General features: G+C 42.9%; 1 protein-coding gene across 3 annotated transcripts in view; it reads right to left on the bottom strand.

Moving 5' to 3' along the window:
• Window positions 1-695: 695 nt before the first annotated feature.
• WDR33 (WD repeat domain 33) overlaps window positions 696-16,971 on the bottom strand; it is a 52,060-nt gene continuing 35,784 nt past the window's right edge. The window contains exons 13-22 of one of the 3 annotated variants that reach the window (XM_010160759.1): window positions 16,448-16,534; window positions 16,063-16,202; window positions 15,547-15,699; window positions 14,148-15,197; window positions 9,742-9,844; window positions 9,002-9,464; window positions 5,309-5,475; window positions 5,086-5,178; window positions 4,042-4,227; window positions 696-1,338 (exon numbers count right to left, since the gene is read on the bottom strand). In XM_010160759.1, the coding sequence (XP_010159061.1) occupies window positions 1,106-1,338; window positions 4,042-4,227; window positions 5,086-5,178; window positions 5,309-5,475; window positions 9,002-9,464; window positions 9,742-9,844; window positions 14,148-15,197; window positions 15,547-15,699; window positions 16,063-16,202; window positions 16,448-16,534 (2,675 nt within the window). In that variant the 3' untranslated portion in view covers window positions 696-1,105. Of the gene's footprint in view, window positions 1,339-4,041; window positions 4,232-5,056; window positions 5,179-5,308; window positions 5,476-9,001; window positions 9,465-9,741; window positions 9,845-14,147; window positions 15,198-15,546; window positions 15,700-16,062; window positions 16,203-16,447; window positions 16,535-16,971 lie in introns of all 3 variants that reach the window. The other 2 variants (XM_010160760.1, XM_010160758.1) reach the window with 2 other exon arrangements.

Raw genomic sequence — 16,971 nt, 5'->3', positions numbered from 1 at the left:
TATGGGGAAAACTAACTCATGGTTGGTAAGCAGCTTTATTATGAAACATGGGAATAAGCCCTCCTCCTCCTCATTTCCCTCTCCTAGGAAAACTAGGAAACAATATCCTCAAGAAAGATACTTAAAAAACGTTAAGATGAAACTTGATCAACTATCAAGGTGTGCACCTCAGCGGGTGCTGAACACCCGCGCGTTTACGCAACACGTCCTGTGGCCACAGGAAAAACATACGCAGCCGTATTAACTGAGCTGCTGAACTTCTTTCTTCCTCAGTTCCTATAAACAGATGCTGGTTTGAACAAAAATGCTCGACTCGCCCGGGTGAAGCACAGAATGACAATATTTGGCTAGCAGTCCAGGTTGTAACTCACACTGTCTGTGACAACTTTCTCTAAATGGTGTTCCACGTTTTTCTCTTGCAGGATGGCAGACCAGCAAGCAGCGGTGATTCCCCGTGTTTTGGAATTGTAATGTCAGCACCACTTGTAATGTGTCGACAGCTGCGGCTAAAGGTGAAAATGAAAGTTCTCCATACCCGATAAACCAAAAAACCAGGAATAAGCTGTTAGCATTTTAAACGCTTGAGATTTCAGGAGGTAGTTCTGTTGCTTCGTCTGATACGCAAGTTTGCCTAGAGACAACCCTCTTTGTAGCAGGAGGTGAGTAAAGAATCACACGCTGTGTTGATTTTTTTGTTAATTTTTGCGCAAATTACATTCTGTATTCATACAAAACCAATGTAACTCTTCCAACAAACTGTACATATAGAAACAAGTTTCTGCCTGGAGGTGAACTGAAATCTGTGGAGGTGCTCCATGTCTCACAACACTTAAAAAAAACCTCCATCTCTTCACAAAACAAAGCAGGTAAAAGAAGATGAGGGAAAAGAGGTGGAGAGGACAAAACAGAAAGCTAGCTACAATACTGCAGCTAGCAGCAGTTGGTTGGTCTAAGAAAAGACACCTGTTAGGAAGTAATGCACATTCAGTTATCCCAGTTAAGAATCCAGGTCTGTGGTGTTGCAAGGTTACTTTATGAGTCCAGAGTAGCAGTTTATTTAAATATTGTCCAGCAGGGACTGGGTGTAACCCAGTCAAAGCCTCTTCTATCGGCCTCTTCCGCCACCCCTAGATGCTCCTCTTCTTGACTGACCAGAGTTCATGTTATTTCCTCTCCCCCAGTTACTTCCACTCCTTCCTCCTCTAGAAGGATTATTGCCTCCTGAAGGGCCTCCACCAAAAGCTTCATCCCGGTGGAATCCATCGTGATGGTCTCCATCTAAAGAACTAGACCTTCCAGATTTTGGTGCTCTCTGTGAAGGTCCGGAGTTTCCTCGTCCTAAAAATGAAGCACAACCAGTCACTGATGTTGAAGCCTAAGCCACGCCTCTTCTCAGACATACCATATAGTTAGCTAGTTCTTCTCTGCCATCATCATTCACAGACCAGATATAGTGGAGAACGGTAATTTTATGCCTCCTCCCTCGATACGGTTTTTCGTACATAGATTTAGCATCTCCATGACAGTCATGAAGCAATTCCTTGGGAATTAAGGGAGATGATACAGTCAGCAACCACTCAGAGGAATTACAGCAGTGGTGGTCATGGTGTCCTCCAATCTGCCAGGCATACCCGGTCCCTACCCTTCGTGGCTCTCTATATATTTTAATTGCAAAACACCTTTTTTTCCTAAACAAAGACATTGCACTGATGCATCAGCTGAGGCTGATGGTGAAGACAATGAGTTACATTACTGCTTCGTTCCATTTTTAGAAAAAAATGCTCAGCAAAAAAATTTGGGAAAATGCTCTCTTTTTCTGCTAACCAGGAACATAAACTACATGGAGCTCTTACTGCCAGGAAGAGGATTCTCTACTTCTCACATGTCTCTTTAGTACTGACATGCAAATTAAAATATAAACCCCAAGTTATTTAGCCTAAAATCACAGTATTTTGGAACAAATGAATGGTAACAGTGCTTTATGGACAGGTACTACAGCTAAATCAGGATGGGTTTGCTCCACTTCAGTAAAAGGGGGTTTTTGTGGATTGTGCTTGGTTCTGTGTAAAACAGAAGACCAAGTTGTTCCACAGAGTTTAGAAACTATGAAGTTTTAGTCTTCAAATGACTTTACTAGTCCAACCAAAGGTGACACAACCCATATAAGAAAAAGTATTGTTCATGCTTTTTTTTTTTTTAAAAAAAATCATGCTTTCTGCCACTGTTGTAAACTTTCTTCGGTACATTAATGAGTTGTCTAGGCACAAGAAATGTGGTAGTTAACAACCGTTTTGACTTCAATACAGAATTGGATGGAGTTACCATCCATTATTATTGAAGCTGGAGAGGGAATCCTGCTGGGTGAACGAGAAAGAGAACATTTTTGATAGAGAGTTTAGCAGCAGAGTTTTACCAAAAACCTCTGTGAATGAATGCTAAAACCTGCTGTTAATACAACACTGGAAATGCAGTCCATGCAGAGGAGGACTGGCATACAGTCAGTATGAGAAGTGCAATGAAATTCAGTGGCATCGAAGACAAAAGTGTGCAGTAGAGGTCTAACAACAGAAAATTCAACTACAGGCTGGCAGCTTAGCATCTGGAAGCAACCGAGAAGAATGTCTGTCACTGATCACTGCGTAGCAGTGGGCAGTCAGTATGAGGACATGAAAAAAAAAGAAAAAAAACCAACAGCAATCCTGAGATTTATAAGAAAAAGGATAAGGGACTGGTGCAAGGGTAGTAGGACGATTGTGGAAACGGCATACGCAGCAACAGGCGCTGCACCAGCTACTAACTGCAAAAGAATGCATTTTGTGGGTTACAGTAGCTAGTTGTACGACTGCCATGTCGCTGTTCAGTAGTTAGAAGGAAATAGGACATCAGGAGCTATTATGAAAGAATGGAGAAAACAGAACAAGACCAAGTGAACTGTAGAAATGTGTGGTCAAACCACATCTTAAATCGTGCGTGCGAATCCTAGTTATTCCATTTCATTTACAGAAGGGTAAATTAGAACTGAAAATGGTGTCTGCAGTGTAATAAGGATACTAAAAGATACGGGGCGACTTCCAGAGAGAACAACTACATAGATCAGAGCTCTGATTTGGGGAAGAGGTAGTTCAGGTTGGAAACGGTAGAATTCGATGCAATCAGAGGTGGCATTCAGAATTAATACCGATCAACTTTCAACTTTTCCACTTAAAACACAAGACATGGTCAAATGAAATTACTGAATAAGCTTAAAATAAGAGAAATAAATTCCCCGCCCCCCCCTTTTTTTTTAAAGCGTAGTCTACTGCGATTAAGTTTTAGAGCTCTGTCCACAGATGATGTGGATGTCAAAAGTTTATATGATTCTTAAAGCAATTACAGAAGCACACGAAAAGGCTAACTGTCAGAAGACATTGCATATAAAGAACCATTTCAAGAAGTCACTGAACTACAGATCTCCATAGGTTTAGAGAGCATTTCAGGGACATACCACTACAGGCTTAGTGTTCTTAACACTTCCCTCAGTACCTGCTACTGACTGTTGATGAAGACAAGCTACTGAGCTTTATGGACTTCTGGTCTGATGGTGGGTGGCCGTGCTTACACTACACAAGTGCAGAATTCATAAGGAAAGACTTAAAAAAAGGCAGGTCTCATTAATTCCAACAGAATGAAGGCTGAGACAGGAAAGCTATTTGAGTCAGAGGACATCGGCACAAGAATGAATATTAAAATCTATAAATAACTTCTGAAAATTAGGGAAAAGGTTCTTAACAAGAGTTTTCAAATGGAGTAACAGCCAGAAACTAACTGCTTTTGAACAGGGCAATAAAGAAGAAGATTCTGTGATGCTGGAGAGAAGATGTCCCAGAAAATCTCTCTGTTCTGATGTTTCTGTAAGATTGGTCTTCAGCTTTGCAGCTGGCAAGTTCAAATATTTACCAGTTCAGCTTTATCCCCTCTGTACAGATAAGGAATTCTGGATAAGCCTACTGTTGAAAAATGTGCCGGTGTTAGGTAAGGTTTTCAACACAAGGGGCTTTTTACCTTTGCCCCTCTCCTCTGGGGGTCCACCTGGAGCATCCATTTCTCTGTGGTCAGAGGTCCCTGGTCCATCATGCCAGGGACGTTTACGTGGTGGCAATGAGGCCATGTCCATGCCCTGGAGCGAAGAAGAACGTTCTCTGTTTGCCGGAGAATGCCTGTCATGAGGAGGGTGATCTGGACGAGGACCTGAACACAAAGAGAAAAAAACAGGATCCTAAGTGCTGTTCATCTGATCATTATTTCTCATTTTTGGAGGCAGTCACTTAAATTTACATACTTTCCATGCTATTTGGCACAGTTTTAAGTTAACGTTACATAAAACTCCCCCCCAATTCCAGCAGGCAAACAAGCAAACATTAGATGGAACAAGTTGCAAGAAAGCTGAAGGTAAAACAAGTTTGAAAGATGATGAGAGAGAAAGAAGTGATGGATACACAGCGTTCTTCTCAGCATAACATATTTTCAGACATTTTAGAGACAAACCCATCTTCATCTTTATTTATTCATGTGTGATTTGTGCTCATTTTTTCCATGACATTCTAAAACTCGGGTTTGCTCCATACGGGGTTTCCAAATGCAAATATTAACAAGCTGTCAGACATCGCAGTTGAAAACATCATTTTTGCAAACTATAGAGAAGATGCCATCCAAGAGACATCATTATTGGCATTAATATACATCTAAAAAAACCCCCACAAACTATGCTTCACTCATCCACAGGTGACAACAACAGGCAGCTCTGCACTGTGCAAGAATTCAACTTCTAAATCAAGACTTTGAGGTCGCAGTCAATTTTTTATTCAGTGAGACAGCTGCATTTAGAGCCAGTTAAATTCTGTAGAGGGTTTTTTTGTTGGTTTGTTGTTGGTTTGTTTGGGTTTTTTTTTTTTACTTTAGAAGTATTAGAAGACGTTTTGCTTGGTAAATGACTGACAATGAGCATATGATGTGCAGGAAAAAGAAGTGTTTTAAAAATTATTTTCTAAGTGGTTATAATAAGAAGTTTAGTCTATTATCTAAAATAAACCTCCCCATTTTTTTTACCTGGTTCTCTGTTTCCGTCCCAGGATTCTGGTTTCCGTCCTCCTTCAAAGCGTGGAAATTCATCTGGAGTAGGAAGCAAACCCTTCCGGCTTCCTGAGCAGTAAGAGATGCAGGAGAGAGGAGTGAGAAGAGACATCGTGTTCATGAGAATCCTGTCGTTTCCCCAAGAAACGTATTTGCTTCCTTATCCTTGCATTTCAGTGTAGAAGAATGTTCCCCTCACCTCTAAGAGAACCACGACCTCGCCCCCGAACACCATGGTCCCTTCCTCTTGAGTTTTCATCTGGAGAGTCAAAAGTGTCATCTGGCCCAAAATCTTCAGGGCCAGGAAAGCCATCTCTCCCCCTGGGTCCCCGGCCCTCATGTCTCGAGGGTCCTCCTCTTCGGAAGCTACAAGAAAGAACATGGTACAAACACGGGTTTTAGGCAGAACTGAGACCGGGAAACTTGAGTCAGCTTCAGTTTAACAATCAACTCATTTCTGAACAGTTCTACTTAACACTATAGCACATACAGTTATTAGAATAGGATTTGGAGGTGGAAAAGCGCTCATTTTCTGCTTAATTTTTATAGTTTTCCCCTCGTATTTCCTTCTGTTGATTGTGTTGGTTTTTTCATGCAATATTGTCAAATACACTGCATTCATTTAAGGAAAAGGAAAAAAAGTGAGCGATGATAGTTAAAAGGTAAGGAAAAGTGAAAGTGAATTTCCCTTGACTGTGATGGTCTTACTTCCCCCTTCCCTTTTTTCCCTTCAGTTTTTGTGATAAAACCCAAACTGAACAAATACAAGCAACGAGCGTCATGGCTATAACAGAACATTCCAGCATCTCATTCCTATTGCTTTGGGATCCTTGTGCTGGAACGTTCTCTGTTTCGTTCCATTCTTCTAAATGTACAGTGTTAGCAAATCAATCTAGACTGCAGTTGGCTCCGTAGGGATGACGATTGCTGAACAGCGTGCGCAGCGGCATTCTGCCGCCTCAAGAGCAGTTCATCCAACTGCAATAGCAAAGAATTCCGTTTTGCCAAATGTAGTTAGGACACTAAAGTCGGCAATTTCCTTCTAGTAAGTACCATGGCATCTTCAGTAACGACTGGGGACCTCATCTTACATGAGTACAGCTCCTCCAGTATCACCCTGGGGTTGTAACAGATCTTCAGAGGGAAGGGTGGTCCTTACTGAGCTGTCAGTGCCATTTCAGGTGAGCCTACGGGTGGCTACACAAACTGGTTTTTACGTCACCGGTGCTGCTAAAAGCGCCTACACGTTCTGCGTCTTACTGCAACTCCCAAAGAGCGCGCTGGCACCGGCTGTTAGGATGCTCTCCGGTTACAGGCCAGTTTCTGTGCAAGCACGGGCGAGGCGTTTAGGTGGTGCAGGCACACTGGTTTGGGAGTCCTCAGGGTGCGACCCCAGGCTGCTCCTGCCCACCCCTCCGTGACAGCATGGGTCGTGCGGAGCGCTCTTGGCCCGTTGACACCGATGCCTCCCCCTCCAGTTCCACACTGGCCAAACCGTGACCACCGTAATACTTGAATGGTGCTGGCTTTGTGCAACATCCCCTTCCCCAGCTCATTAATGACACAGTGCATCCTATTACAAGCAAAACTTTAGATACTTTTATTTAGAATTTTAACAACATTAACCTTTTAATTACAAATTTAAATATTTTAACAGTAGTCATAACACAATACAATATTTTTAAACTTTTACATTTTTTTTTTTTTTTTTAATTAAAAACAATAGGTCTGTCTCCACCTCCCAGAAAACAAACACGATACAGGGAGGAGGCTGCTGTGCCTGTACAGGTACAACAGTGGATGGAGGGAGTGCTGTGTATGGACAGTGAACCATTTCACATTAACCTGGATGATCTGAGAAAACAAACTGAACAGTTTCAGGTACCAATGGTTCAGATAACCACATAGCAATATTGTTGAGCCTTGAAACAGCACAGTCCTCTAAGCTGTTCTTTAGAGGGCCTCCCATTTTAATACTGACGTGGTGTGATTCTGCTTAGCTTGTAAATCGCCAAGATTTGCAACACACAGTCCTATGGCTAGCGGGAACAGGGCCTTTCCTTTCACCTTCAGGCAACGTTACGGACACCGTTTGGTTTTGAAATGTGTCATACCTATGCCTGATATAGCCACAGCTCCTAATTTGGTGTTATGGATATAATTTTTCACTTTGTCATATCAGTCACACATCAAACCCTGCCTTGCATAGGGCTCAGAGTTCCTGTTTGACTGCTCTCAGATCTTCTTCCTGGAGGCCTAGGACCTTAACGTACAGAACTACACACTGTGCAGATTAGCAGGCAGGAAGAGGCAGGTCTCTGCGGTAGAAGCATCATGTTGATACGCACAGGTAGAGTAAGGACAGGACAGGGATGAAAAGTACGGGAAATTAGAGAGAAACACACGTACACACGCTTCCCTCTCATGCTTGATCAAAGCAGTTACAATCTAAATTCCAAATCAAGTCAGCTAGACTGGTTGGGATTAAGTTCACTTCAGCATCTGCAGTAAATGGCACCTAATTCACCTTAGTTCAAATGAACTCATTACGTCTGCAAGCACAATAAGCCTTTTATAGCCCTGTGCCGATTCCTGGTAAACCAGACTCTTCGTACAAACACCCGTACCATCTGACAAATACACTCCTCTTAGTTCAGAATTCAGATTTACAGGTCACAAACTCTCTTCCTGAAACCTTTTTTAAAAATCAGGATCATCAGAAAGTATTTTCCAGCCCCTAAGCATTTCCAATATAAGATTTGAAAATCTCTGCTGAGCTCCTAAAACTGGTGTCTGCTGTGCCTTTTAGAATCCTGTAACACAGACCATTCAGCTTGGATTCTCTCTGGGTTTATTTTTTAAAATGGCTTTGTTACCTTCTTTTAGTTACTGTTCATTTCTTTTCATACTCTTCACACAAAAGGAAGGTACATCTTTACAGAGCTAGGTAGAAAATAGCTAAAAGAAGAGCTGTATAGATGCAAAGTAAAAGGAATGTAAGAAAACGATTAAAAAGGCAACTAAAACACACAAAATTCACATTATGAGGAGACCACAATATATTTGTACAAGTACACGTTCTTATACATACGGAGTTGGTGGTCAGTGAGAGGCTTAGACCTTGGAGGCCAAATTCCAACAGTTAAATTAGCATAAATGTGGAGCCATTTTGATCACAGTTAATCTTGCTGATTTAGCGTAATTCCTCCATATTTACATTGATAACTAGAAGCAAATTCATCCCTTTGTGATTTGTTGGGAAACTGTGAGCAATGACATGTGGCCATTGCTGTAAATTAGATTAGTTTTGAGTTCTTTGCTTGGCATTAAGAAATAAGTCAGAAAGAGAAATAAAATTTCTACAAGCAAAACCATGAGAAAATAGTCTCAGAAGTCCAACAGATGCTGTAGCTCTGCCCCTTGCATGTGACAGTAGGATCACTGCTCCTGCTCCTTACAAGTCTATTGCATCTCGTTCTACAGTCTACAGTCATGCTGTAGTTTGTGACTGGAGACCAAGTCTCAAAATCCACTTCTAGTGTTCAAAAGTTTGTCACTTTAACCTTCAAGTTTCCTCTCAATTTTCATCAAAATGGTCTCAAGTCTTCATCCTGTGTCACTGGATCGCCTCTACAAATTTCCTCCCTTCTCTTTACTTACTGTTTAAAGACACGGAAGCTGCTGTGCACAATGACCATTTTTCAAGTTTTCTTCTATTACTGAATGATTTTTATGGACTCTATACTCAGGTATATTAGAGTTTTCATTTCCTGATTGGTTTCCAGTTTATAAATCTGAAACAGATAGACTCCTTAATGAAAAGGAAACCAGGAAGAAAGATTTCCCTCCATTTACCCTTTACCCCAAAAAAGATGAGTAGATTTATTCTTACCTCTCATCTCGTCTTCCTCGGAACCTTGCGTCCTCAGGATCCCGTGGATATCTATCATCTGAAGGTCTCCGTCCTTCCCAAGCGCCGGGAGGCCCACGGTTTGAACCCCCTCCTTCAAATTCTCGGTGATCAGGAGGAAATGGAGGCCCAGGTCCACCTCGTCTCCATTTTTCATCTTGCAGTGGTGGGCCTCCTCTCCCTTCAAATTCCCGTAATCGATGGCCAAATCTCTTATCCGGATGGAAGTCGTCACGGAAGTCATCTGGTCGATCAAAGTCATCATGGAAATCTGGGTGAGGTCCTCGTCTATCTGGCATGCCCCTGCTGTCTCTACCATCACCCCACTCCTGGCCACCGCGAAACAACCCTCTCTCAGGCCCATGATCAGGACCACCACTGTTCTGGTCGTGCCTTCTATCTGAGAGAGGGCCCATGTGATGGTTTGGTGGACCACGGGAGTCACCTTGAGGGAAAAAATCACAGCAGATTTCTGTAATGTTTTCCAAAAACGCTCTAGGATGCTCTAGTTTGTACAGTTCTATACAGCGTACACCATACATCTCATTAAATCATTCCGGGGGGAAACCTTTTCCTCTGCATTCCAGCCCAAGTCTATGGAAGCTTTCCTCTCAGCCAAGGCCCTGTGCTCTGCTGTAGTCTTTTCTGTCTAGAGGCACGGCACTGGAACAGCCTCTTTCAGGAGAGCTACTCACAGAATAACAGACAACATAGTTCAGTACCTTTATTAAGGCCAGGTCCCTGGTTGTGAGGGCCAAGACGACCTTGTCCTCCCTGCTGCCCCAGTCCTGGTATCAGTGGTGGAGGTCCCGCGTTCTGTCCGTCCTACGAGCACGCAAGAAGAAAAGTCACGTGAGTTGCCACGCATGAGTATTTTTGCTTCAAAGCATTTACTGAGGGGGTAAAACAAATCTGCCTTCATAAAGGCTGCAACCTCACTGATCTTATGATAGAGACAGCCGATTTTCCAATGGTTTCAGCCTAATTTTCCAGACATTCACATCAGAGATGCTTTTCAGTCGCTGAGAAGCATACATAATTTTATAGGAAACCTAGCATTTCAAGGAGTAATATTTTACCTGTAACAACCAAAGACAATAGAGCACATATTCTATCTGCCTGTTAGAAAAGGTGAGGAAACTCTGTTTGTTTGAAAAACATCAAGTACTGATATATATGCTGTTGAAGAGATGTATGGACCAAAGACTTCTTTTGAAAAGGAAAAAAATAAATAAATGAAACAATGAAAATATAAAAATACCAAGAATGTTGGGACAGGGGGGACAACAGGGACTTAAGAGAACATCTCCTATAAACCTTTGTAAACCCTTCACGTGGAAATAACGTGAGTTTCCTTTTTAACATGATGTCAAAGTTTGTTTTTCCTAATTCTAAATCTGGGATCAAAAGAAAGTAGTAACGCTTGGCTAAGCACCAACAGACAAGTTGTTAATGGGTTATTAAGCAGTGACAGGGCTAAAGCAGAAGCTGCAGCTGCCTGCTTTTCTCAAGCAGAAGCAGCAGAGTTAGCAGAGCTTTGTGGAAATTACATGATCCCAAAGAAACAATAAAGTATATGTCAAGTCTTTTGTTGCTTTCTATCTCTTTGTGAATTTTCAAGGACAAAAATATGTTCTTTAAATTCAGCCACTGTCACAGACCCGTGGAAGATTCTACAGGGACCACATTTACACTGGACCCACTGTACCAACACTGGTTGGAAACCATGTGGTTGAACTGTCTGATTCTGCCTGTGAACAGCAAAGGCCAGACAAAAAGTCACTGGGGGTTTGCAGCTGACGGGAACAAGAAGGGGGGGTGTACATAATTTACACTGTAGCAATGAGATCCAACAATATAAATGTATCGCTGTAAACAAGACAGAGTTGACTCTTGCAAGACTGCTATACAAACCCTTTTTATGTTGAAATCCCCCCCAAACACATGCCAGAAAACCCTAAACATGCAATACTGCTTTCCTAGACACGTCCAACATGCAAGATTTAGACTTGGCCTTCACACTGGCTTGTAAAAAACCCCTGAGACTGCAGTAGTTTGTAAATACTTAAAAACCTATACTCCATCACTGCCATCGTACTCAGAATTACACTGCTTAATCTCTCCATGAATCAAACAACTGTCATGCTCTACAACTATTTTTGAGAACCACCACCTCTCCCCTCTCCCTGGTTGCAAAGAAGCAGTTGGTGTATTTTTTTCCCCATCACATCATGAAATCCTGGTTTTAAATTAAACATTTACATCCCACTGCAATATAGGTGATAAACACAAAAAGCACACAAATATCTACTACAAACATCACATCTGCATTGAGCAATTTTGTAAGGACTTCGGAAATAAAAGCAAAATAAGATGCCTGGTCCCACGCCTATTAAAAACAAAACAAAAAATACTTTTCCAGTGACTGAATGTTGGCTTGAGTCCAGAGCAAATAAATCAATCCCCGGACTAGGTAAGATTCAGCTATTGCAGTGCTTTTGCCATTCTGGACCAAAACCTTGCTGGAGTTGTATGATTTCTCATATATTTAGCATATGCTTACTTACAACTTAAGTTTATCCCACTAGTGTTGAACCAAAGCAGCAGTTTTTAGCACTCACTACATGAGTTTCCTTAGTGTTTAGCAAAATCCTCTGTTCCAAACAAATCACACTTTGATGAGGTAGGAAGACAGAGCCCTAACACTCATGCCTTTCATTTCAAAATACATTCCAGGCCCCAAACTGGGCCTGAAACTGAAAAACGAACACGTACAGCTCAGGAGCTCTCACACTCGGAGCCGTACACGGCCGTGCGTACCCCACAACTGGAGGGGGGTACGGCCAAGCACCTCACACCGCCTCCGCCGTCGGCTCAAGGGCTGCCCCGCACGGGCCGAGGTTCTGCACAAGCCAGCTAAGCTGGCGCTGCAGAACGCAACTGCCCTACACGTACACATGGCTCGGCCTTTCGATCAACGCCGTCTGCGTTACAACTTTGCACTGGAGGGGGAAAGATTTCTTTGTATTCGCTCATTAGAAAAATCTGCATTTCTTCTGAAATACTGCACAAGCTCTTAAAGTTGTCGCTTGTGGACAAGAGACTTGGCCTGAAGTACTCACACCTCATTCAACCAGTAAATGGGATGAAATTCAGCACATCTGTCTAAAAGGAATGTGAGAAAATCAAATCTAAATCAGGAATAGCAGAACAGCTCCAAACTACTACTGCTAACTTGGGAATATTCTATTTATCCGTTTGCATTTTCATATCAAGGTGCCTATTTCCTGCTCGTGAACAGTTTCTCTATCGTGTTTCATGTCTGCAGGAGGTAACGGATCTCACGTCAGGAAGAGGTGTACATCTCCCCCACACAATCTGAAGTAAACCTCCGCTTTCCAATGCACAGTGAATGCAGGTGATAGCGATCTATCCTGTATGGAGATTAACCTTTACAAATGTGTATAAAGGTTCAGTATTAATGTCACAAGCCCCTGATAAAGCAGACGGATGTTCATACACTCCTGTTACTGAAAAGGAAGGCAAGATTGGTACAAGGTTACGTAAGTATCAAATTCAGCACAAAACCCAAGCTAAAGCCTATTGTTTACAAAACCACAGATAAGGCCTTTTTAAATGGGAACTACTATTACATTCATATTACAAAGAAGCCAACCAGAGCATGAACAGACATGACTCATTTTATAATCCATGCATTTTTAAAGGACATTACCATACTAAAGCTGCACAAGGAAGGAAAAATGGTCAAAAATATCTTGCTTTGTCTTTTTTTCTAACATCTGTAAAAGACTTCAGGACAGCAGTATTCATTGAAAATAACTGGCCACCTGGCAAAAGCAGCTTACTGAATTCTGACCAGTGTTAACAGCAAGGTCGGACAAGGACGGCCCTACACATACGTGTAAACATACACACACTTTAATGCACACACAGGCTTGGTAATTATTCTCAAGTCAAAAAAGTTAGTGCCGAAAACCACTATGGTAGTATAAATTAGATGAGTAATAGCTGTGCAACCAACTCTCATTTGCTTAACTTTGATGCTTTTGAAATCTCAGCAGTAGTGTCACAGACAGATTTCTGGAGAGAGTTACTGCCGATTTGTGAAGGAAAAAATATTCAAATAAACACACCATCTGTAGGCTGCTCTGCCTCAATCCGAAATGGAATCACGGAGCTAAAGCTCAGTTCAATCTGTCATCACACACTGCTTGGTGCTGGACTACACGTTAAGGACTGTATGCACACCTGCCTAAAGCTTTAACTAGAAACTACTGACTGCACGTCTAGAAGAGCTAATTCTGCTTAAAAATACCCACACACGTTTCTGAAAATTGAATAGATTTTTTTCCTTCCAAACTTCCCTCCAAAAGTTACCTTGAAGCCAAAGACAAGAGAAATTCTAAGCACAGAATCAGTCTCACACAAATAGGAACTTGTAAGGGCTAATGAATACAGAAAGCTCTGCATCGTTTGTGGTAGACCAGAAGATGGAATAAATCCATTATGAAAGACGCTGAAGGGGGCAGAGCGGGTCACATGTGCTGCTGAATCAGACTTAAAGTCTGACTTGATTCCTGCATAATTATCAGTGCATCTACAAGCAATGTGCTCCAGTATCCCAGGCCAGCTGAGCGTCAGCATAGCGCTGCGCCGGTGGAACCTCCTGGAGCCCGGAGGCCAAGGCAGGACAGCACAGAGACATCCAATTGTCAGCGCAGTGCTTGGCACACACCCAGGCCATGCTCAGCAGTTCCAGCTCGGCGCTCACCCTACCAGAGCTGGGCTAGTCCTCTGCAAACCTGTCTGATACCTGCGCTCCCTCCTCGTGCTTCTCAGCAGATGGTGCACAACATCAAACTCTTAACTTGTGGCCCAGAAGGTATAAAGTTCAGGTGGCTGAACTATTCCTAGACCTAAGTATGTGTTCCTGCGTGCTTAGTTTGAACTGGTAAGTTCAACCAGACCTGAGATGATCCTAGCTTTTGAATTAACTAGGCTGGGACAACTGAACCTCCAGCCTCCCAGCTCTTGCTCAGCATTTCTACTGCGACATTATCATTCCCACATTCTTAACACTCTTCTCGTTGTACAGAGCAGCACATACCTGATTAAACGGGGGACGAGGCCCATCACCCAACAGAGGCGTTTTCTGCTGCTGGAAAGGCAGAGGGCCCTGGGAAGGGTGCGGCCCCCTTGACGGGTTCGGTTGTCCCTGAGGTCCTTGCATGTTTCCTTGAGGTCCTACTAGAGAGCCTTGCGGAGGTCCCTGCTGGCCTTGTGGACCCGGTGGCCCACGCAATTCTTGTGGCGGTCCTAACATTGTACCTTGAGGCGGGGGTCCCTGGAGCCCCCTCATCTCCTGGGGACCATGTCCTAGTAAACCACTTTGCATATGAGGACCTCTCATTTCTTGCGGATGACCCATCATCATGCCCTGTGGAGTAGGTCCCTGGTTATCTCTGGGTCCTGGTGGACCCTGCATCCCTCTTGGATTAAGTCCCATCAAAGGCCCTTGAGATATAGGGCCCTGCATCCCTTGAGATCCTGGAGTTCCTTGCATGCCATGAGGAAGAGGTCCTTGCATTCCTCGGGGGCCAGGTGGCCCTTGCATTCCTTGACCCCCAGGGGGACCTTGAGGGCCCAAGTGACCCTGTGGGCCAGGAGGACCCTGTGGGCCTAAATGAGTCTGAGACCCAGGCAGACCCTGTGGTCCTAAATGGCCTTGTGGGCCGCCACTGCCCTGTGGACCCGGAGGCCCCATCGGCCCATGAGGGCCAGGATGTCTTTGCATTCCTTGATGTCCATGTAAATCCTGAGGCCGTGGCATTCCTTGTGGAGGCCCTTGGGGGCCTGGAGGTCCTTGTGGTCCCATGAACCCTTGTGGACCTCCACCTCCTTGGTGTAATGGAGGACCTTGAGGTCCCATTTGTCCTTGGGGTCCTGGAGGTCTGAACTGTCCTTGTGGACCAGGAGGTCCCATCTGAGGCATATTCATTGGCATCTGCTGAGGTGGAAGGGGTTGCTGAAATCCTTGAGGCATCTGTGACATCGGGCCTTGCCCAGGAAAAGGCTGGGGACCATGAAGAGAGCCTCCGGGAGGTGGTGGCTGCACTTGCTCAGCTTGCTTTTGGGCAAGTCTCTCAATCTTCAATTGCTGTCCGAAAAAGAGAGACCCAGAAAATCAGCTAAGCACAGAAGTATATGTAGCAACTAAAAATTAGAAGCAATCATCTTGTTTCTCAGGAGTTGAAAAAGATTTAATGCTTTTCTCTTTATTAACAGAAATACAACTAAAGAGATCTACAGATCAGTTATCAGTCAACTGAAATGTGGAGCCTCACGGGCGGTATCATAGTGTCATGCATTAAGTCCTGTTAAATCTGACGTTTTGTGAAAAAAGGTGAAAACAGTACTGCAAAAGCAAGCTACACATTTTAGGGTTGAGATCCAAATGTATCGCACAGAGCACTAAACCAGATCTGCTAATAACGGTCTGTTCATACCTCCAAGAGTTGTGGGTTTGTGTACTGAAGTGCTGCCATTTCCTGTTCAATCTCTGCCTGTGTCTTCTTTTTCTCCTCCAGCTTAATATCTTCCTTTCTATCATTCAATGGCTCAGGTGGGGGAGGCAAAGGAACTTTATTCTGCATCCATGCCTATGAAGAATAGTAAAACCAAGATGAATTCTGAGGAATAACATGCATGCAATATATTGCTGCACTGGGAAAAGACGCTGGAACAGAGTGTAGTATGGATATTCAGAAGCTAAAAATGATGCTGAATAAAGCTTCAATATCTTATAAATTATTTTTCAGGTATAGATACAAACATAATGGATTTAACCAAATATGTTATGCCTGCATAACAATTAAACTAACTACTGTGGTAAATTATTTTACACTGGATGTTGATATAAAAGAGCTGGTACTGGAAACTGAAAATGTTTCAACAGCCACATACTTTCTGAAATTGGGAAAATGACAAGTTGTTCAGGTGTTGTCTGTGTATCAGGTACTTACCTGCTGAAACTGTGCTGGTATTGGTTTTGCATAGGGTACTTTTTTCTGTGGCACCTTCTTTTGGTCCTTTTGCATTACTTCCTCCATTCCCCAGTCCAGTCCTGGGATTGTCATTTCAATATCATTGGAATCATCTTTCCCTTCAACACCAGTGAGACAAACAGTCAGAGTAATGCAGGTTTACAGAGAAATCCTGTTACCCTCCTTACAGCTTACTTAGAAAAAGAGACCAAAAGGTTTTCAAGTCTTCCTTCTTCATATAGGAAATATGCACAATACAGAAAATCAGAAAACAGTGTCTGTGCTACCAAAATGTACGAAAGGTATGAAAGTCACGCAGTAGCTGGAGAGCTCAGAAAAATGCCTCCCTGTGGCTACTACTTACCCATCTGCTCTTGCTCCATGGCTATTTTCAATTGTTCAGGTATTCCCATTCCAGGAATAACTGCTAGGCTGTTGGGTTCCAGATCATCTAGAGAAAAAACAATAAATATTTATACTTGGAATATTTTCATCTACATTTCATCTACAACTATTGGGTCGCTTTTTAATCCCATACAAGAATTACAGGATATTAAAAGAACTGCAAATTCAGATTAACAAATGCACCCCAAAAGGCCAGAAACTATGTCCTTTCAGGAAAGTCACATTTAAGGTAGAGGCTCAGAAAAGGAAGTAACAACTCAGACCCATTCCCATTTTTGTTAAAACAAATCTACACATTTTACAATTTAGATTGGATCAATGTGTTGCATTTTACTTAACATTCCCCAAAATAAAAGAGCAAGTAATCAAAAACTTGAATGAAGAATGTAACCCCAGAGATGAAAAAGCAGCTGAGGCATGCTACAGAGCTGGGCAACCCTGAGCAGCCTACAATTACCAAGGAAAATCCTGAGAAGGGTCATA

This window comes from Eurypyga helias, unplaced genomic scaffold (assembly GCF_000690775.1).
Source record: "Eurypyga helias isolate BGI_N326 unplaced genomic scaffold, ASM69077v1 scaffold22161, whole genome shotgun sequence".
Classification (NCBI taxonomy): domain Eukaryota; kingdom Metazoa; phylum Chordata; class Aves; order Eurypygiformes; family Eurypygidae; genus Eurypyga; species Eurypyga helias.
The sequence above is the reverse complement of the archived record's forward strand: the minus strand, read 5'-3'. Positions and strand labels throughout refer to the sequence as shown.